General features: G+C 42.2%; 1 protein-coding gene across 1 annotated transcript in view; it reads right to left on the bottom strand.

Annotated features, from left to right (window-relative positions):
* Window positions 1–4,456: 4,456 nt before the first annotated feature.
* Window positions 4,457–21,313, bottom strand: part of vps13c (vacuolar protein sorting 13 homolog C) — a 110,217-nt gene continuing 93,360 nt past the window's right edge. Inside the window, exons 111-130 of the mRNA XM_047362512.1 lie at window positions 19,319–19,445; window positions 18,767–19,002; window positions 18,250–18,394; window positions 18,000–18,140; window positions 17,840–17,921; window positions 17,697–17,766; window positions 17,210–17,321; window positions 17,020–17,133; window positions 16,778–16,908; window positions 16,599–16,680; window positions 16,380–16,493; window positions 16,217–16,292; window positions 15,966–16,129; window positions 15,842–15,887; window positions 15,351–15,474; window positions 13,662–13,776; window positions 9,912–10,003; window positions 9,706–9,829; window positions 8,511–8,588; window positions 4,457–4,971 (exon numbers count right to left, since the gene is read on the bottom strand). Of these exons, the coding sequence (XP_047218468.1) occupies window positions 4,870–4,971; window positions 8,511–8,588; window positions 9,706–9,829; window positions 9,912–10,003; window positions 13,662–13,776; window positions 15,351–15,474; window positions 15,842–15,887; window positions 15,966–16,129; window positions 16,217–16,292; window positions 16,380–16,493; window positions 16,599–16,680; window positions 16,778–16,908; window positions 17,020–17,133; window positions 17,210–17,321; window positions 17,697–17,766; window positions 17,840–17,921; window positions 18,000–18,140; window positions 18,250–18,394; window positions 18,767–19,002; window positions 19,319–19,445 (2,275 nt within the window). The 3' untranslated portion in view covers window positions 4,457–4,869. The remainder of the gene's footprint in view (window positions 4,972–8,510; window positions 8,589–9,705; window positions 9,830–9,911; window positions 10,004–13,661; window positions 13,777–15,350; window positions 15,475–15,841; window positions 15,888–15,965; window positions 16,130–16,216; window positions 16,293–16,379; window positions 16,494–16,598; window positions 16,681–16,777; window positions 16,909–17,019; window positions 17,134–17,209; window positions 17,322–17,696; window positions 17,767–17,839; window positions 17,922–17,999; window positions 18,141–18,249; window positions 18,395–18,766; window positions 19,003–19,318; window positions 19,446–21,313) is intronic.

Genomic DNA, 21,313 nt, shown 5'->3' with positions numbered 1-21,313 from the left:
ATCCCAGTCAGCAATTTTCATTTCTCAGTCTGGAAATATGTTCCCTTACAAGCAGGGCACGTCTTTCCGACCCCAGAGTGGCCGCGTTTCACCGCTGCCTCGCTCATTTTCAGTTGGGACACAAACTGCGTTTCCAGACCATCTTACAACTGATGGGTATAATGACATCTATGATTGCAGTAATACCACTCGGTCTACTGAAGATGCGCCCGTTCCAGCGGTGGACCCGCTCTCACCGGTTGTGTACATGGCGTAACCGCAGCAGAAAGCTAACGATAACCACTGTCTGTATGTCGGCTCTCAGCCCTTGGCGGGAACCAGGACTGTTGTGCCGAGGTTCGCCAATAGGGAGAGTAACCTTTCGCAAGGTGGTATCCACGGATGCCTCCCTGAGGGGGTGGGGCGCGTTGTGCGATGGCGTGGCAATGATGGGGGTTTGGACACCAGTACAATCCAAACTCCACATAAACTACCTGGAGCTCTTAGTGGTTCTGCTGGCTCTGCAACATTTCTGCCAGGTTCTGTTAAACCAACATGTTCTGGTCAGGACAGACAACACCACTGTGATTTCATACATAAACAGACAGGGAGGGACTCGTTCACTTCCTCTCCTGAAGCTATCACACACCCTCTTCCAATGGTGCAGCATACACTTTCTGTCTATCAGAGCTACTCATGTCCCAGGATGACTAAATCTGGGTGCAGATTTGCTCTCCAGAGGCGGATCTCAGGTGAGAGAGTGGAAGCTTCACCCCTCCGTGGTGGCACAGATATGGTGTCTGTTTGGGACAGCAGCAGTAGATCTTTTTGCCACCAGAGACAACACCCACTGTCCTCTGTTATTTTCCATAATAGATCAGGATGCTCCACTGGGAGTGGTGCCCTGGCCCATCCATGGCCCAATGTACTCCTGTATGCATTCCCCCCAGTGGTAATGATACTACCTGTACTAGAGAGGGTGCGCAAACAGGATCTGTCCCTAATTTTGGTAGTACCCCATTGGCCTGAAAAGTCATGGTATTCCAAGATAACCAGCCTGCTGGCGGCAGAGCCGTGGCAACTCCCCGTTCGCCGGGATCTCCTCACTCAGGCGGGGGGGGGCTTTTGAGCAGTGGTGTGAGGACAAGCACATTGTTCCATTTCAGTGCTCAATGGTAGAAGTTTTAACGTTTTTGCAGGAACTGCTGGATAAAGGTCTTTCCTTTTCCACAATTAAGGTCTACTTGGCTGCCATTTCTGCCTGCCATATTGGTTTTAATGGAGTCACACCAGGTGCTCATCCTCTGGCTGTACGCTTCTTAAAGGGGGTTCGTAGACTCAGACCTGTGATTAAACCCAGTTTTCCTTCCTGGGATCTCACATTGGTACTAGAAGCTCTTTGTGACCCTCCATTTGAACCTTTGGAGTCAGTAGATGTGAAGTTCCTTTCATATAAGGTTGCTCTGCTTCTTGCTCTGACAACTGCAAAGCGGGTTGGAGACCTCCGTGCTTTGTCTGTAAATCCTACCTTGGAACCTGATGGTTCCAAGGTCACCTTGCGACCTAATGCAGCTTATCTTCCTAAGGTTATACCTTTGGACTACAGCTCCATGACTATGGAGCTTTCTAGTTTTTGTTCACCTCCTTTTGCATCTGAGGAACAAAGGAGGTTACACTTCCTGTGCCCTTTACGTGCACTGACTGTGAGGTTGTGTGATCAACTGTTTGTGTGTATTGTTAACCCAGCAAGGGGGAAAGCTCTGTCCAGACAAAGACTCTCCCACTGGATTGTGGAGGCTATTTCTCTGGCTTACAGCAACAGGGGTCTCCCAATGCCACGTGGTGTGAGTGCTCTTCCACCAGGGGCATAGCGACCTCCTGGGCACTATTTAGAGGGGTGCCCATGAGTGACATTTGTGCTGCAGCCAGCTGGTCTTCGCCACACACATTTGTAAAGTTTTATCGTTTGGATGTGACAACCCCTTCTGTGGCTCACTCTGTTCTTTCTGCTGGGTCTGAAATGCATGATCCAGGTTTGATGGCTGTTCTACGGGGTGTTTATATATGTCCCATACTCATGTGTTGTATTGTTGAGTGAATTGACTGAAAGGCAATGTGAAGTTATGCATACTGTTCCCTGAAGGAGAGTAACGAAGTACAACACATGGCTGCCCCGCTGCTCAGCTGGGCTCGGTGAATAGCGACTATCGAACTGAGTAATGACGATGATGACGGACAGGAATATAGTGCAGGCGGGGCCTGTCACCTGTCATCATCACATCATTTGTCTAGGAAGCGTGATTAGAGGTGGCTTCAGCCAGGACACACAGGGCGTGATATCTGATACTCATACTCATGTGTTGTACTTCGTTACTCTCCTTCAGGGAACAGTAGTTATATGCATAACTTTACGATTCATTCCGTAACCGGGTTTTATTTGTCTGCTGTGGGATCCTTGCTGATTTGATTTGCGGTGTGGAAACTTTCAAACAACCCTTTGTCAGCTTTATTACAGTATTGCTTTCCTACGGCAGATGAGGGATCCTTGTCGGTTTGATTTGGTGGAGACGGGCAGAGACCTATTGTGGCTACATTCCAATGCTGGGTTTCCTTCGGCCGCTGTGGAGTCCTGGACGATTTGATTTGTATTGGAAGCTCATAAGAGCCCCTTGTTGGCTTCATTCCAGTATGGAAATTCCTCTACCGGTGGGGGGAGGCCCCTTCTGGTTTCATTCTGTTACCGGGGTTCCCTGGACGATCTTTGCCCAGCTCCTGTGTGCTCACTTCTTCCCTAAAATTTCATAATCAGGATTTTAGCCCTGTACATACCAAAACCTAACTTGAGCACAAGTAATAATAATAGTTATTGTTTTATCATGTACCTTCTACCTAGGCTAAACATTAGGAAATCAGCTTGTGTATGACATAAGTCGGCCTATACCTTACCTTTGACTCGCTATATTTAACAATCTTGGTCATTGGACTGAATAAAGGGTATGACATCGTAACACTAAACCAATGCTTAATCCCTTCCCTCTCATTGCTTCATTTGACTTACAGTGTTCCCTGAATGATCTCTGACCGTGTCTTGAGTCGCTCCTACAATTTAGCAACAACAATACAAGAGACATATTCAAATATTAAAAATCATCTTTTAACACTAAATTGAGTACAGTTTTTTGGTACTTCAATAGCACTACAAAACTAGACATATTCTTTCTCTCTGCTGGGGATGCAAGCAGCGTGCGTCAGCCTTTGCATTACCTTTGGCTCTCCAGTTCAACTGCTCCAGTTGTTGGACTGTAGAGTAGAAGGACTCAGTAGAGTGAGGGACTTTGAGATAAATGAAAATTTTGATTATGAAATGTTCAGCATTATTCAAGGAATATTTCCTGTAAATTTGAGCTCATTAAGACGACAGGCGGATTTTTAGCAATGTTGGAAGTCAGATAAAGAAATGTTCAAAATTTTTTTTTAAAGTCCCACCAACTTAGGTTGATAATTACCATATTTAATATATCTAAGGGCTAATTACCATATTTAATATTTCTAAGGGCTATACCCTGAAGGGATATGGAAACTTTGGTGAGAATGCGATAAACTGCTTTTGCATAATAAATTGCTAAAAATATCACAATGCCCCCTAGTTATGGATGATTGCCAAATTTGTAATACATGCACACAATCACATTTGTAATTTAGGTTTTGAAGAACATTTTGTAATACCTTACAGTGTGAGAGTTATTGCCAAATGAAAACTTATGACTAGCTCGCAAACAATATTTTTTTGTGTATAAATTTCAAATACAGAAAAAATTTGAAAAATCCGCTTGGATAACATTTTCCGGTTTCCTCCCTAGATGGTACGTGCAAAATCCTAAGCTGATCACACTTGGACCTGGGGGTTTCATATTGTTTTGTTTCAGTGAGCTTCATTCACGCTGTTGCCAAAAAACTAGCAAGGCGGAAAGGGGCGTGACCTATGTCACATGATGTGAATACATCCAACGACAAGTTGATGTGATGTTTTGAAGTGTGGGACTTGCGGGGATTGGTAGTTGCCAGCCCACAAGAATTTTTCTTTTGTAATAGTGCCCCCTAGTTAGTGGTGGGTCTGAATTTAGTAGTAAAAAGTTTGTTTGAAATATGTTTAACTTGACATTTTATTATTTTTTTTGTCAATAAAATCTTACATTTTAAGGACAAGTATTTATTCCATTTGTGTGCAGAGTTTGCTGTTCAGTAATGTCAGAACTCAATTCATTCTTTCATCTATTGTACTAATACCACCGCCATATTGGGCTGATATTCCCAGGACAATACTTAACAGACTGAATGATTAGTTAATTAAATATTAAATAATAAAAGCATCCTGACTGCACAACAGGAACCAAATTTCGCAAACTCTGGACTATAATATTAATAAAATAATTTTCCAGTTTATAAATTTTTTGTTATAGATTTAAACATCTTGGAATATTATTTCTTAAAGATTTGTTTATTTCTATAAAAATGACATAAACATCCATTATTGGCACAGTGGTTGAAGCAAATCTAGTGCAAAAAACCCTGTAGGTACAAAGCAGGGACAAAATAACAGACACAAAGTAATTCCACCAAGGTTACTGAGAACATATACATGATCAGTTTTAACATTACTGTTCAATATAAACATTTTATTTCTTTAGGAAAAGGAAATTACTGCCCCACATTTCCTGCTTTTATTTTGAAATATTCTGCTGACTCCACAATAATCCAAATCTGGAGATAGGAAGGTGAATTCAATGGCTGCTGAGTGGGCTATTGGACAGATGGAGCCAGCAGGTTTCAGTGACAGCAATGATTAACTTAAACCCCATTCCCTAGCAGAGCCGCAGACAGGACATGACATCACTGTTTCTTGCTGAGTCTCAGGAAGCGCTGGGACTTCTGTCTGACCATGTGGTGCTGCTTCTGGGCATCCTGAGCATCCCATATGGCCTCATGCAGCTTCTGTTGATAATCATAACAGCCAGATGAGAAAAGTGGCATCAAACAGCCACAGAAAAACATATGGACACACTTCATGATTCATCAACTGCTCTTAGCTGTCATCACTTATATTCATTGCTGTCTGCGCTGCTCTTCACTTTCGCATCTTTTCTTTTCCCTCTGTAGCTCTGTAAGGTGTACAGAGCCTGGCATGTTCCAACCACAAATTTTAATGTTTTTTATTGTGATTTTTTTTTATTTACAGACCAACATGAAGTGTGCATAACAGAAGCAAAATGAAAATTATACATGGCTTTAAATTGGTTTTTTTCACAAATAAAAAGTGTGGTGAGCATTTATTTCCATTCCTCAGAACTTTGTAGAACCACCTCCGGCTGCAGGTCCAGCTGCAAGTCTTTTGTTTGTCTCCACCAGCTTTGAACATATACAGACTGATATTTTTGGCCATTCTTCTATGTAAACAGCTCAAGCTCAGTCAGGTTGGATGGAGAACATCTGTGAACATCAGTTTGATAAAGGTCTGGACAGGGGTGTAAAAATGGCCCAAATGGTACAAATGTGGCTCTCCAGGAAATGGAAGGGATGCAGGTTGACACATCAGCTGTGTCCAAATTCACGGTCTGCATCCTTCGAAGGCTGCATTTGTAGGCCGATTCTTTCATAGCAAGGCGACAAAGGCTGTCCGAATTAATTGCGAGGCGAAGTGGATTGTTCCAACGGAAATAGCAATGGCGGAGGACAGGGGCAAAAACTTTAATAGATTACACAAAATTAACTTTTACTGTGTTTGTAGGTGAGAATGTAGCTGTGTAAACCTGAAATATATATTAAGATATCACTTAATTGCAAAGGTGCTCTGATGTTTTCAGAGATGTCGTTCCTGGGCTTTATGCTAGATTTTACATAAGATTGTGTGTGTATACATACATACATACATTTATTCAGCTTTATTTATATAGCGCCAATTCACAACACGTCGTCTCAAGGCACTTCACAAAGGGTTCAGAATGGTATAGGGTTGTTGGGGAGGTTAGATTAAACTACTGAGTGTTAAGAGTTTGGCCATTTTAGAATGAGCTATGTGTACGGGTACTAAGTAAAATAATACAGTGATAAATTGTGTCCATGTAGAGCCTACTGATGGCCATTGTTATACTAAAAACCACAAGGATTGAGGATACCTCTCTCTGTCAGACTGATTATAATCATTGGAAAAGAGAAGGGGTCGTACAGGTAGCAGAAATACATACAGTACACACCAAAGGTTTGGACACACCTTCTCATTCAAAGAGTTTTCTTTATTTCCATGACTATGAATATTGTAGCTTCACACTGAAGGCATCAAAACTATGAATTAACACATGTGGAATTATATCCTGAACAAAAAAGTGTGAAACAACTGAAAATATGTCTTATATTCTAGGTTCTTCAAAGTAGCCACCTTTTGCTTTGATTACTGCTCCGCACACTCTTGGCATTCTGTTGATGAGCTTCAAGAGGTAGTCACCTGAAATGGTTTTCACTTCACAGGTGTGCCCTGTCAGGTTTAATAAGTGGGATTTCAAGCCTTATAAATGGGGTTGGGATCATCAGTTGTGTTGTGCAGGAGGTGGATACAGTACACAGCTGATAGTCCTACTGAATAGACTGTTAGAATTTGTATTATGGCAAGAAAAAAGCAGCTAAATAAAGAAAAACGAGTGGCCATCATTACTTTAAGAAATGAAGGTCAGTCAGTCCGAACAATTGGGAAAACTTAGAAAGTGTCCCCAAGTACAGTCGCAAAAACTATCAAGCGCTACAAAGAAACTGGCTCACATGAGGACCGCCCCAGGAAAGGAAGACCAAGAGTCACCTCTGCTGCGGACGATAAGTTCATCCAAGTCACCAGCCTCAGAAATCGCAGGTTTACAGCAGCTCAGATTAGAGAACAGGTCAATGCCACACAGAGTTCTAGCAGCAGACACATCTCTAGAACAACTGTTAAGAGGAGACTGTGTGAATCAGGCCTTCATGGTAAAATAGCTGCTAGGAAACCACTGCTGAGGACAGGCAACAAGCAGAAGAGACTTGTTTGGGCTAAAGAACACAAGGAATGGACATTAGACCAGTGGAAATCTGTGCTTTGGTCTGATGAGTCCAAGTTTGAGATCTTTGTTTCCAACCACCGTGTCTTTGTACGGCACAGAAGAGGTGAACGGATGGACTCTACATGCCTGGTTCCCACCGTGAAGCATGGAGGAGGAGGTGTGATGGTGTGGGGGTGCTTTGATGGTGACACTGTTGGGGATTTATTCAAAATTGAAGGCATACTGAACCAGCATGGCTACCACAGCATCTTGCAGCGGCATGCTATTCCATCCGGTTTGGGTTTAGTTGGACCATCATTTATTTTTCAACAGGACAATGACCCCAAACACACCTCCAGGCTGTGTAAGGGCTATTTGACCATGAAGGAGAGTGATGAGGTGCTGCGCCAGATGACCTGGCCTCCACAGTCACCGGACCTGAACCCAATCGAGATGGTTTGGGGTGAGCTGGACTGCAGAGTGAAGGCAAAAGGGCCAACAAGTGCTAAGCATCTCTGGGAACTCCTTCAAGACTGTTGGAAAACCATTTCAGGTGACTACCTCTTGAAGCTCATCAACAGAATGTCAAGAGTGTGTGGAGCAGTAATCAAAGCAAAAGGTGGCTACTTTGAAGAACCTAGAATATAAGACATATTTTCAGTTGTTTCACACTTTTTTGTTCAGTATATAATTCCACATGTGTTCATTTATAGTTTTGATGCCTTCAGTGTGAAGCTACAATATTCATAGTCATGAAAATAAAGAAAACTCTTTGAATGAGAAGGTGTGTCCAAACTTTTGGTCTGTACTGTATATACATCCATGCATACATTTTCTGCTTCTAAATTCAGACAAGACAGAAGTTGTTGTCTTTGGACCAGAGTCTTTGAAAAAGAAACTCATCAATTAATGTGGACAGCATTAAATTGGCCTCCGGTAGTAAAGTAAAGAACCTTGGTGTTATCTTTGACTAGGACATGTCTTTTAAATCCTATAATAAACAGGTTTTTAGGATTTCCTTCTTTCACATCAAAATTAGAAATATCCTATTCAGGGGTGATGCTAAAATCATGATGAATTACTACAAAGTTAACAACTTGATGCAGTCTGCTGGATTTCCTGAGACAGTTTATTGAATAATAAACTGAATTCGACTCCATTGTTTTATTAATAGAATCCAGTTGGAACATCACTCTGTGATTGGAATGAATTGATTATATATTTCTGCATATAGTTTTTTTTGTGTAATGTCTTTGTGTCAACACACTAAAGTGTCTTGTGAAAACATTTCTTGTGAATTAGCTTTTAAAAATCTATTCAAATTGAAAGGAATATTTTCAAGTTCAAGGTTTTATTCACATTTTCTAAAGATCTATGGAAGTTTAAGATCTAGTTAAACGTTACCTTGTTGTCTGCGCCTGTTACCAACCTTAATACCCCCACCCCAAGAAACACTGGTGCACACTTTACCTTGGCAGTATCTGCATCTTTGAACTGAATCATTCTCACAGGCTCTTGAGTTTTTTGAAGCTTCAGTTTGTGTATCTCCTGAAAGACGACAAGGGAAAAAAGCACACTTTACAGTGAAACCTCCATTCAGGAAGTGATGTCACGTCACCTGTAACCACCATGTCATTTTCTTCCTAAAGTTCTGGATGCGTTTCTTCTCTGTAGCATCATTAAGCTACATTAAAATATGCTAATGGTAATATATGAATCACTCACAAGTCATTCAAGATGAAAGAAGAGAGATGACTTTTACTATCCAGTTTCAACTTTCTGTAGATTTCACAGGATTCCCATTTATTTAGGGATCAATGGGAGCTCATAACAAATGTATTTAAGACATAGATTTATTATTAACTAAGTAAGAATCTATTGACTAAAGATACTAGTTCTGATTCTACTCTAGTCTACTACTACTACAAGCGAAAAGAGTAAGTTTTAATACCATAGAATAAATGTTAAAAACAATGCTGATTCAACCATTTCAAGTTTAATATTGATTTAGGATTTTTTGGTCTCTAGACTCTAAAGAAACAGGGTCTGATGTTAGTACTAATCTCAGAAAGAGGTAAGGAAAATGGAATGAAGCCAACATCTAAAAATCACTTTTATCGTTGTCCATCAGCAGTTGTCCCACTGCCGAGGGACAACGACCACATGATGGTGAGAGAAAAACCCAAACGTCAGATCTCGCAGGAACATTACACAAAATCAGATAAATGTAGTGTAGCATACAATGCAAAACAATCCCCCAAAAAACGATTAACTCAACTGAATGTGACAGGGTGGTCAAGTTTGGCTCTGACCCTGGTGGGAAAGTGTTCTTGTTGGGTTTGCTCTTTTTGTCCTACTAAATCACTCTGCTTCAAAGAAGGATCAGAATGCGGATCTGATCAGCCAAAAACACGGATTTTGTTTTTTCTGAAGCTCCTTTCTATGTTAAGAGAAACCAACAATGACCACTTTAGACATAAAACTATCTGCCTGGGATCCTTTCAAACTGCGATTTTTCAAAAACACCTTTCAAATCTTTCCACCGTGGATGAAGAACTAAAAGGTCAAAGAGCTGAAAGATCCTGCATGGATATTTTTTAAAGGGACCTGAAAACAAATGCATTTCGTGTAGGAGAAAACACAAATCCAAAGTATGGTTTATTACCTTGCAGTAAATCTTCAGCTCTGATCCTGTCACGGTAGGAGAACGGTAGAAATTCTCAAACAAGCATTCCCAGTCTGTGGTCAGGTGACCCAACAAATCCATCTCCTTCACACAGAACACCCGCCTACAGAACAAGAAGCAGAAACAGTTATAAACACCATCACAAATAAAACTCTGCATGCAGCTGTGGCCCTGGGTGAATCGACCTGTTGGTGACGATGATGTTGGACTTCCTGTGACCAGGATACGAAAAGTAACTCCTAAACACTTCACCTTCCAGGTGTTTGATCCCTGAGTGCTGCAAACACAAAAACACAAACAGTCCTGCAATACATTTACTGTAGCTATTCAGCATTGAACTGATGTTCAAGTTTCACTTACCAGCGTAACACTTGCTGAATGATAGCCCTGAGCAGTAACCCCCAAAACACAGACTGATCATTTTGTCATTTTTTGAAAAAATGTCTACACCTTTGGTACAAGAATCAGAATCAAAACATCCTTCATTGTCACAAGTACAATGAAACTGAGAAAAACTATCTGGTCTGTGAATAGTGATAAATAATTGCAGGCGGTTATAATGCTCTCAATAGAGATCTGATAAAAGGACACCAGCAGTCTCTGTGTGATGATACTTCTCCCAAGCACCCTCAGGAGGTGCAGTCTCTACTGGGCCTTTTCAGCAGATCAGAGGTATTCCCACTCCCAAGTCAGGTCCTCCTCAACATGGACTCCCAGGAAGTAGAAGTCAGTCATCCTCTCCACTTAGTCCCCACTGTATCAGTGGTGAAATGTATTTCCTCTTTTTCCTGTAGTCCACTATTATCTCCTTTGTCTTGGAAAAGTTGAGCAGCAACTTGTGGTGATTGATGGTCTTGAATGTTGAGCTATAGTCCATTAAAAGCAGCTGCATATAGCTCCGCCTGCTGTTCTAGATGGGTCAGTGCAGCATGGCTGTGGCTGCCGCATCCTCAGTAGATCTATTAGCCCTGTCTGGCAAACTTTTGGGGATTGAAACTTTTAGAAAGGTGTGATGTGAGCCCAGAGCACAAGTTCAAAGCATTTCATCACCACCGGTGTCAATGTAACTGGCCAGCAGTCATTAAGGCTGGAAACGTGGGGTTTCTTGGGCAGGCGGACGATTTTAGACAGGGTGGGACAGTGAACCACAACAGATCAGCACAAACACCTCATAGCAACTGTCAAGCACGGTGGTGGAGAAGTAATTATGTGGGCTTGTTTTGCAGCCACAGGATATCTTGCAGTGTGTGAATGGACCACGATCCCCTCTGTGTACCAAAGTATCCTAGAGTCCAATGTGAGTCCATCTGGCCAGCACCTGAAGGGTTCTGCAGCTTAAGAAGGTTCTACAACTTCAAGGATTATTGGATGTACTAGTTTTTTTTCCCCATGATCGTATCTGATATCTTACATTAGAACATGTTTCATAGCAGAAAAAGTGTTTCAGATATTTTTATCAGATATTTCATTTTATTTTGAACACAAACCGATAACAGATCAGAATTCATGCCGACATAAAAGCAACGTGTCTCATGTTATACTAAATATGTCCTAACAAAGATACTGACATTAATTTTATGTTTAGAAGCAACTTTATGATAAATTTATTTATATAAAAATAACTAAATCTGACAGAACCTCTTTTTTCCATTGGATTTAATTATGAAAGAAATTAACATATTAACATGTATTATTATTATTATTATCATATATAATATCAAATTAATCTTTACCAAAACAAAAAAGCAGATACAGTTTAGAAAAAGAAACAGATGGGAGTATAAATGTTCTGAGACACTTGGCATGCATAAAAATCTGACTGATCAGACTTCAACATATATAAATATCTGCAGATTAATAAGGGTTATAATAAAAACTTTGGTCAGTCACAAACACAAATATGACAGTTCACAGCCAGCGCATTCGGCATTATTGTTCGTCACCAGAGCAGGCAGAGTCCTCCTCCAGCTGCATGAAGCAAACACACGAAGAAGAAAGACAAGAGAAGAAAGAGGAAGAAGAAGAATGGGTTTTAGAGGCTTAACAGCAGAAACACGAATTATTCCACCACAGATTTACTCTGATCTGAGCACTGCTTTACTGCAGTCTGTTGGTGTCATGTTGGTGGTCTCCAGCTCTGGTCCTCAGGGGCCGATGTCCTGCACGTTTTAACACACCTCATTCAAAAGCTGAAATTACCCTCAGCATGAGCAGATCAGCGGGGAAAGGGGGTATGAATTAGCAAAAGCCACCCTTAGAGAAGGCATTTCCACTCCAGCAGGACTCCAGTTGAGTTTTCAATTAAAAAAAGATAATGGCTTTATACATTCGCTGGAATAAATCTCTAATGTCCATCTACACTGGAATGCAGCATGACATGTTCCTACGCTGTCCCCCGGGGACCCTGGCAGGTCTGTTTTTGTGTTTGGATGACGATGATTGAAGTGAAGAAGTATTAGGAGCAGCACAGTGCAGAAACAATGGAAGGAACAGTTTGTTTTTTGTTCTTATTTTAGAAAGGTACAGGCTAATGGAGTCGGAAGGCTGATTTTCAAATGATCCAAACCAGACAGAGTAAACACCAACATGTGCTGGCAACCTTACAGCATCAAATCCATTATGCCTGAAATTTTCTTTCTTATAGAAAGGACTCCTGGATCAGTGCTTCTGTGTCCTTTTTGTGACTCTGCTCTGTTCTCTCAAATCCCCAGTTGGTCATGGCAGATGGCTGCTCATGCTGAGCCTGGTTCTGGTTCTGCTGGAGGTTTCTTCTTGTTAAAGGAGAGTTTTCCTTTCCACTGTCACTACATGCATGCTCAGTATGAGGGATTGCTGCAAAGTCAACGACACTGGGGAAGGAACCTTTAAGTCGAATTTATATGATTATAATTCAGAAGGCTAAGATGAGGCAATAAAACCAATGAAATAACATTTACTATTGTTTTCTTTCTGATTAAAACTAATTTATTATTAGTAGTTGCAGAAGTATCAAGCACTTGCTACTGTTTGTTGCCAAGTAAGACGAACTGTAATGAGGAACTCACATTTAAGCACACGGCAAATCTGAACATTATTATGAGTGAATGGAGGGTTTTATTAAAATAAATAAGATAAAGATTCAGGGCATAATGAGATGGGAAAGGAAGAAAATGAGCTTCAGAACAGTTAATGACAGTAAAGGAGGACAAGGTGAGGAAGCAGAAGAGCATAAAGAGATGAAGGAGGAACGTCATCAAACCCATGAGGTAGGTTGCTCAGGAACATTGCAGCATAGGAATATTTTAACCCTCCTGGGTACCTGGACGTTTTGTTTTTTAATTTTAAAGTAGTTTTTTCTATGGTGATGCAAATTACATTAACATAGTTTTTATCATCATATTTCTTTCATATGCCATTTAAACTAAATAACCTTTAACCTTTTGGTAGTTTGTGTTGCACTGCATTAAATCTACCCATGGGTCCAAATAAAGTTGATTGATTTGATCCTAGTTTAGCTATCAGTATACAGAGCAGATGTTAGATATTTGAGGTTAAAGTTGCAAACAGCTTTCTTTGTTAATAAATGCATCCATTCCTCAACTTATTTGCTGTATTGGGTCACACTCCTAAACCTTGAGGAAGCTGTTTACAGAATAGTTAAAGTTCCTATTACTGGGAACACTGGGTCCATTAACAAAATGGACCTCATCGATTAAAAATAGGATGTCATCAAAGTTTATGTACAAGTAGAAGCAGACAGAAAAATACTTGGCAATACATTGTATGTTGGTGTGGAAGACCAGACTGGTTTGCTTAGACAGTGAGTAGGCGGTGGTTTATACAGGTGCTGATTCTGATGTTTCTGCCTCAAACAACTGCTCCTCGAGGTTCCCTCTGATCTCATACTGAATGCAGGAAGACATGTCCTGTTGCTATGGAAATGGAGAGACACTAACCTGGTAGAGGTCAAAACCCTGCGACTCCGTCACGTCATAAGGTCGGATGATCCCATCCTCCTTGATCAGACGGACTGGCCGGAGTTTGGTCACTTCCTCGGTCGCCTCGGCCACTCTGACATCATAACACACACACACACACACACACATGAGTGACCTGTTTAAAACTGCTGGGTTTTCCAGCACTCGTCTACCTGACTAAAGCAAACTGTTCTGATCTTGACTGACTCTGATCCGAAGCACATTCTATTCTTATGCACACCATGCTGCAGGCAGCTTCACTCAGGTATCATAGCTCACCTGTGGGGGCCTCTACAGTGACAGCATGAAACAGTGACTTCAACAGGTTATCATGAATTTAAGGGTCACTTCACAGATGACACCTCCAACAAGGAGGATGAAGAAGAGGAAATGATTTGGGAGCAGGAAGGAAGGAAGGAAGGAAGTCAAGATGGAAATCAGAGAAATAAGAATATTTTTCCAAAAGATGCAGCTAATCTGATCTCGACGGGAGTTTGTTCAGTTTGACATAAGGACAGTTTTTCAAAAACATTTAAATGCTCGGTCAGAGTTTAAATGTTTGGATCTAGAAATATTGAAAAAAAATTGTCAGATGCTCCACAAGAATTTATGCACTGAAGTTTTTTGTTGCACTCCAAAATGCACAAGAAATAAAAAAATCAACATGAGCCCAGGTTGGCACATTGTTCTCAGTCTGTTTTGCAGCTTCAAACAAAGCAACTCTGCAGCTGTTAATTCTTCAAGTCAGGGTGAGGGTTAGTCAGAACCATGTGATCATTCAGATTGCCATCCCCAAAGGAGAAAGCAGCCCTGGGACTTTTTGACTTTCTGTGGGCATGTACTGAACATCTCGTCCTGCCAGGAGGTTCTCTGGGATTCCTCTGCAAAACGCTTTATTCCACATCTGCTAGAAGAGCTGTTTTTTTTTATGTCCAGGAGCATTTTAGACAGAAAGTACGTTTTTAATTTGGCCCAATTAGTTGCTTTGATTGACTTTTCAGTGTGATGTGCATCCTCTCCATTTTTAGGAAAACTAATCAGACAAAAGTGGCTCAACACATTCTGATGCAGAATTCACTGAGGACAACAAGGACAACGTTTGACGTGACGTTTTAGCCTCATGGAGTCATGTTCCCTTAACTCCTGCTGCCAGGACAACCTGTTCTCCTGAGGGGCGTGGCCAATCAGCCCGAAACAAGCTTACAGATTGGAGAAGCCACAAGCAGGTTTAAACTAATGAACAACATGACGAGTATGAATCCGACCCCATGGGTGAAATTTGATGACAACGCAATGCTGTGACTTACCGTCAGTCTGCAGCATCATTCAACATGCAAATGTCTGCAAACACCTGCAGCTTGGTAAAGCTCAGCTCCATCATTAAAGGTTTCTGAATCAAGTCAAACAGAAGCTGATTCACAGCAACAGCAGTCAATGAAAGAGCTCAGCTTCAAAATAATTCATGTAAAATACTCACACACCAAACAGCGAGGAACAGAAAGAACAGAAATCCAGACCACAGCAGACAGAAAACACAGGCAGAAAATGTGTAAATTAGAGAACTGACAAGAAAAACAGAGACGGCAACCACATTACGAAACCCACAAATAAGACACAAACCCTACAAAATGTCAGAGTTCACAGAGAAACTACATCAACAAAGAATACCTCTGGATTCCCTGAAAAGTGGTGCTGGCCATGTCCACAATGCCGCCTGTTGGCCGAGCCACCACCCCCACCAGACCTTTCCCGATCCCCTTAAAGAATCCAGCTGCGCCCTCCTTCTTCGCTCCTGTAGACAATAAACAGACATTTTAGGGTTAGTTAATCTTCGTCTGGATCAAGTAATCACATGTGGATCACAGCACCTAAAGGTTCTGGATCAAAGACTAAGGCAAGGCAAGTCTGAGTTGGGTTTAGAGGATCTGCCGGGTCAGGATGATAATAATCAAAATCTGGATCAAACAATCTAGAAGGCTTGGATTACATAATCTAACAGGTTAGGATCCTAAAGATTCTTTCAGAACTTTAATAATTTCCTGAATCTCTCCTAAACTTGGAAATCCTGAATACGTTTCTGTTCTCTAAAAGAGACTTGAACTTTGTGCCCATGTTTTTTTTCATCAGGAGAATCATATTTGCAGCATCCAAAAACATACCTTCCACAGGTTTGGTGACAATGCCTGTGACTCCGCCAAAGACGCCCTGCAAAGAGAAAGATTATTACTGAGTTGCATTGGGTCACATCAGTTCCCAGGGAACCAGAACCTTTCCTCTCCGAACCTTCAGCAGTCCTTTTCCTCCTTTGGCCAGACTCTCTGTGAAGTCCTTCGTTGGCCGGTTCATGTCCTCCCGACGTTCCTGCTGGTACTCTTTATCCATGGTCATGGCTGCCAGGCCTTTACCCATGGAGCCCGTGATCTTGGAGAACATACCTGCAGCGCCACCTACAGGAAGAGCAAACATGCTGAAAGCACTGACTGCAGAATTCAGGACCTGTCACTCTTTACGTCACCGTCCTCCATGGCTCTTACCAACTGTTGAACCCAACAGACTGCGAACGCCGATCGCAAAACCTTCAGCAAACTCCTCTGGACCCTGAACGGCTCCCTGACAAACACAAAGAACCTTAACTCCATCAGATCTTCCATTACCGTTTGGTTTCATGTGGATCTCACAGTGAGATGGATGTTTTACCTGGAACGGCTCATAAAAGAAAGCCTCCACTCCTTCGGACAGACCTCGGATTACTCCAAACGGATTACCCAGGACATCCAGGCCAAGAACCAGAACATACATCTGCTTAAGGAACTGCAGGTCCAGAAGTTTTAAAATGAATACCACAACAAGGTTCTCCTCAACACCTCAGCCTGAACAATATGAGGCTAAGTCTAAGGAGGAGGGAGGTGATGTTACCTCTTCAGTGTAATGTCGGCCTACGGCCCACATCAGATTCTCTTTGTTGTAGAACTGGTACTTCACCTCAAAGAAGGCCAGTCTGACAGAAACACAAAGGAGCAGAAATAATGTTCAAACTCAGACATAGAAGCAAAGAATTTCAGCAGGTCTTTCTGTGCAAACAGCTGCAGCCTTACTTGAAGATGATGTCGTCAACGTTGGTCAGCGTAGCTCCAATGCTTTTCAGCACCAGGTTCAGGGACCGAGTAACGGGGTTCTGCTGAGAAGAGTCACCATCGCTGGAGCCCAGAGACAGACTGAGGTGGAGCTGAAAAGTAAAACAGGAGCAGTAAGGACTGCTGTGCAACTATATGGACATTCTTCAGAGACGACTCCTGCTTATTGACTCTTAGGTCAGAGAGAGGAGGACTGAAGTTACCTTGACAGGTGAGATATGGAAATACTCAAAGAAGCTGAGTCCCGACACATCTGACAGAGAAGCATCTGTTGGCTCCGCCTGCAGACGCTTCAGATCTCCTTCAATCAGCCCCGACTGAAAAACAAACAGCTCAAACCAACATCTCATCTGTGAGTTTTAGGGGAAATATCCAGTTTCTGCTTCACTTCACCTTCTGTCCATTATTCTGCAGGTTAGTGGCTGGAGTGAACAGAGCTGCAACGGCATCTAGGAAACGCTGGTCAATCTTTACCGCCATCTCCTGAACCAGAGCCATGAAGTACCTGAAGCACACACAGAAAGCTTAGAAGTCCCATCTGAATCCTGTCATCAGTTACCACCAGATCTTCGGTCTATAACTGAACTTGGCCTCTTCAAATCACAGATCAAGACTTTCTTATTCAGGCAGGCTTTTAGCCCTTAAACGTGTGATGACACTTCTGGTTTTAGCTACCTTGTTTTATCTTCTTCTTGCCTTATTTTAAACCACCTTTTTTGTCTTCTTTTATATGTTGATTTTATTAAGTACTTTGGTCACCAAAATTGTGGATGAGAAAGAGCTATACAAATAAATGATTGGTTGATTGAAAACACAAGCAGCTGCAGCATCTCTGCAGCGATACTGGATCAGCAAACTGGTTCCACATCTTGGTTCTTACTTAAACTGTGTGACGTTGCTGTGTTGGTTGAACCTCATGATGACGGACATGTCGATGAAGGGCTTTGGTTCTAAGGAGGAAGAACTCATAGTTAAGACACTTTGCAATCAGTTTGATGGTTAATAGGGGATTGCAGGACGCACCTGAGTCCAGAGCGATGGACTTTGGGGGAGGAACTGGATGGAAGACGATGGGGAACATGGCACCTGACAACTGGTTGTCCACCTACAACCAATAAAAAAAAAAGTGTTTCAGTAATGCAGGTGAGTGTGGTTCAGTTCAGGTGTGTGTGTTAATGTTTACCTGCAGCCAGTGCAGTTGGGCTCTCAGGCTGCGCTGGTGCAGCGACTGCTTGAACTCCACCTGGATCCCCGATAGGAAGTTCCTCCTCACAGGGCACGAATGGGGTTGACGCATCATCATGATAGCTTGGCTGAGGTTAACCTAGCAACCAGTGACATTATAAACTTACACTCATCTCATTAGACAGAGGTCTGGATCAAATAAAAACAATCCTGCGGACCACTTGGTCATGTATTTGTAAACCTCTGACCTCCAGGTTGTTGTCCAGTCTGACCCAGCCGCCGTCCATCTTCCCACTCTGCTGACTCTGGTAGGCTTTCTCCAGCAGGTTAATGTTCTTCTGACTGAATGACTTCCAGCGATTCTTTGGCTTAAACTCCCAAACCACACCTGAGCTGTGAACCACAACCACAGTGGAGTTACAGGACATTCACCTAGGCTGGATGTTTACACGTTCAGGTCTAACAAATGACTCTAAACTGTTAAACTCCCTGAGCATTTTTGTTGTATTGCCGCATGTAATTTAAAAGGATATGCTCCACGATTTAACGTTAAATGATCAAAACCTTGTTTTTGTCATCTATAAACTTCTCTGTAAACTGGAGGCATCTGTGCCTCCACCATCAGTCTCAGTAGCGCTGTGGTCTGATGGGCTCCATCAGTGTTTTCATTTAATGGCATTAGAGGATTCGGTTCAGTGGATTTACTGTGCAGAACGAAGTGGTAAGCTGACAGCAAGTTGAGCCAGGTAATGTAATGGTGTTCACCTGGTGATACCGATGTACGCAATCTCCTGCCGGCTGCCGTTGTTGATGAGAGACAGGCCGAGGTTTTGTAGAGAAACCTTCAGCTCCTGCTGAAACTGTTCGAGCTCCTCTGACTGCCGAGCTTTTGTCACCACGCCGGTGTCCTCGGTGAACAACAGCACCCGCTGACGTCCATCCAGAAAGGAAACCCAGTGGATCTGAGACTGTTCATCGTAGGGAAACTGACTCACATCATCCTGAAGGAAACAGATGGACCTTTTAACAGAGATATGCTCTTTGAAGCAGCTCAAACTGTATCTCCACTTACAGAATGATAGTTGTGAAAAAGCAATGACAGAGCTGAAGAATCCAGATTTATCTTCTGCAAGACAGGATGAACTATTCCCTGGACCTATTTGGTGAAACTTGCAAACAACATAAGGGTCTGTGTCCCTTCTTCCACCAGCTCTCAGGAGACTCTAAATATTTTATGCTAACTGCATGTTACAAAAAGTGCTGGTCTTGGAGGATTTTTTATTTGGTTTGGCAGATGTGTTTTGGTGTGAGACAGACCTTTAGCAGATCTAGCTCTCCTGAATGCTCTCTGCACATCCAGCAGAACTTGCGGGTTCCTGCAGGGTCGTCCCACACAAACCGCCGAGCTTCGCAGGGTTCCAGCTTGTGGACCACCTCCGATCCACTAAAGAAGTGAAAAATAAAAATAGTGACAAAATTAGTTCAGCATTAAGATGGAATAGCCCACTTTGGACCTCATTTAGTTCACGTGCAGACTGGAATTATAAAGTTTTAAATTCTCAGGACACGGCAGGTCTACAATGGTTAAAACTGTCATAGTCTAAATCTGTCTGCTATCTGTCTAAAAGCTGTACATGTAGATGTTTATTTTGTGGTACAGGACATGACCTTAGTGGCTGTGAGGTGTAATTATGTGTAGCGGCTACAGCTGCCTAGATTCTGTAGCAGTAGGGCAGATGTGGGGGAATTGACGATGCTAGAGATTCATTTTCCTTTGGCATCATGTCTTTCAGTGCCATTTAAAGTGTGTGCGTAGGGAGGTGTAATCATGTACGGTACTTAAAGCACATTTAAAAGGTCACTGAAACAATCAACAGATATGAAGCAAAGTCAGACTTTATTGTAATCTTTTAAATGATCTTATGCACCAGTTCAAATATCTTTTAACAAAGTGAAAAAGCTGCATAAGACCAACAACAGACTGGACTTATCCAGAATGACTGATCCAGACCTCTTTAAAAAGATTACTGGTAGCTCTGCCTGCTTTGAAGGAACATGTGGAACAGTCTGGTCTGGATCAGAACTTTTTGTTTTAAAGTTTTGGAAACAGTTAGCCCTTTTCCACTGGCTCTATTTAGTCCGGCTCCATTCCATCACTGTTTTTTTCTGTACCGGTACCTTGTTTTTTGATCCCTGCTCCTGAGCAGGTCCGATCTGGGCTGAGTCGGGACCATATGTGATGTGAACAGACTGTTGGGTCGACCCAAATATAATTTTACTATTTACTGATCATAAACTAGCCTGAAGGCTGAAAGAAAAGAAAAAGGACACATCAGCTTCCTGAATTACACACAGATAGGTGGCGCTGTATTTAATACCACCTTAAACCAGCTGATCACACTTAAAATCAGACGCACAAACGTTTCCCCCAAAACACACAAAACAAACCCACCATGAAACAATGTGTTTGGGTAGGAAATGTATTACCAGTCCATAAATGGACCAACGTCTGCAGGAGGAGGGAGCAGGCAGAGAGCAGCTGCCTGTAATCAGACTGCCTGCATCGAGTCAAACGGGAGGAAGACCACGGTGAATCCATGGAGCATGAATATCCAATATCCAACCTAAAACTAACTTCCCTTTTGTGCTTTAAGGGCCTTGTCCTCGTTATTGCCGTGGTAAAACCTTCCTCACAAAGCCCAAAGCTCTTTGGAGCTTCAGCATCCAGACAGCAGCATCTCTCCTCTCCCAACTCACATCAGAACCCCTGAGCCTTATTTTATAAGTTCTGGCTGGGCTGTGGTCCAGATAATTATCCCAGTGGATCATTTTAAACATGAAAAATCATATATAAGACATTCCTGCATATACAAATACAAACATTATCAGAAATTTGCTTATTTATAGGTTTTTTTCTATTTATTTATTATTTTTAGCGCTTCACGCAGATCTCACACGGTAACGTCAATAGCCGCACAGCGACCTGATGGCTGGAGGCGGGGCTTCCAGCCAAAGCTCCAGCAGTGGCTAGCAGAACGAGACCAAGTGGAGCAGAGCTGTGAAACCTAAATACAGCCCGGGGGAAAAGGTGCAAGTGTTTCCTTTTTGTGGTTCTGCTGCAGACCTTGAACAGAACATATGCTAGTGCTGCACAATATATTGCAAATGTATCGTCATGGCAATATGAATGTGTGCAATATTCATAAAACAAATGTCTGAAGTGAAATAACTGTTAATATATTGCAAGAGTTATGAGCTTTTTCATACTAATGTAATTATTTAGCAAGTAGGACAGAGTCTCACGCCAGCAGA

Source organism: Girardinichthys multiradiatus, chromosome 4, assembly GCF_021462225.1.
Source record: "Girardinichthys multiradiatus isolate DD_20200921_A chromosome 4, DD_fGirMul_XY1, whole genome shotgun sequence".
Taxonomy (NCBI): domain Eukaryota; kingdom Metazoa; phylum Chordata; class Actinopteri; order Cyprinodontiformes; family Goodeidae; genus Girardinichthys; species Girardinichthys multiradiatus.
This window is presented reverse-complemented; position numbering and strand designations above follow the sequence as displayed.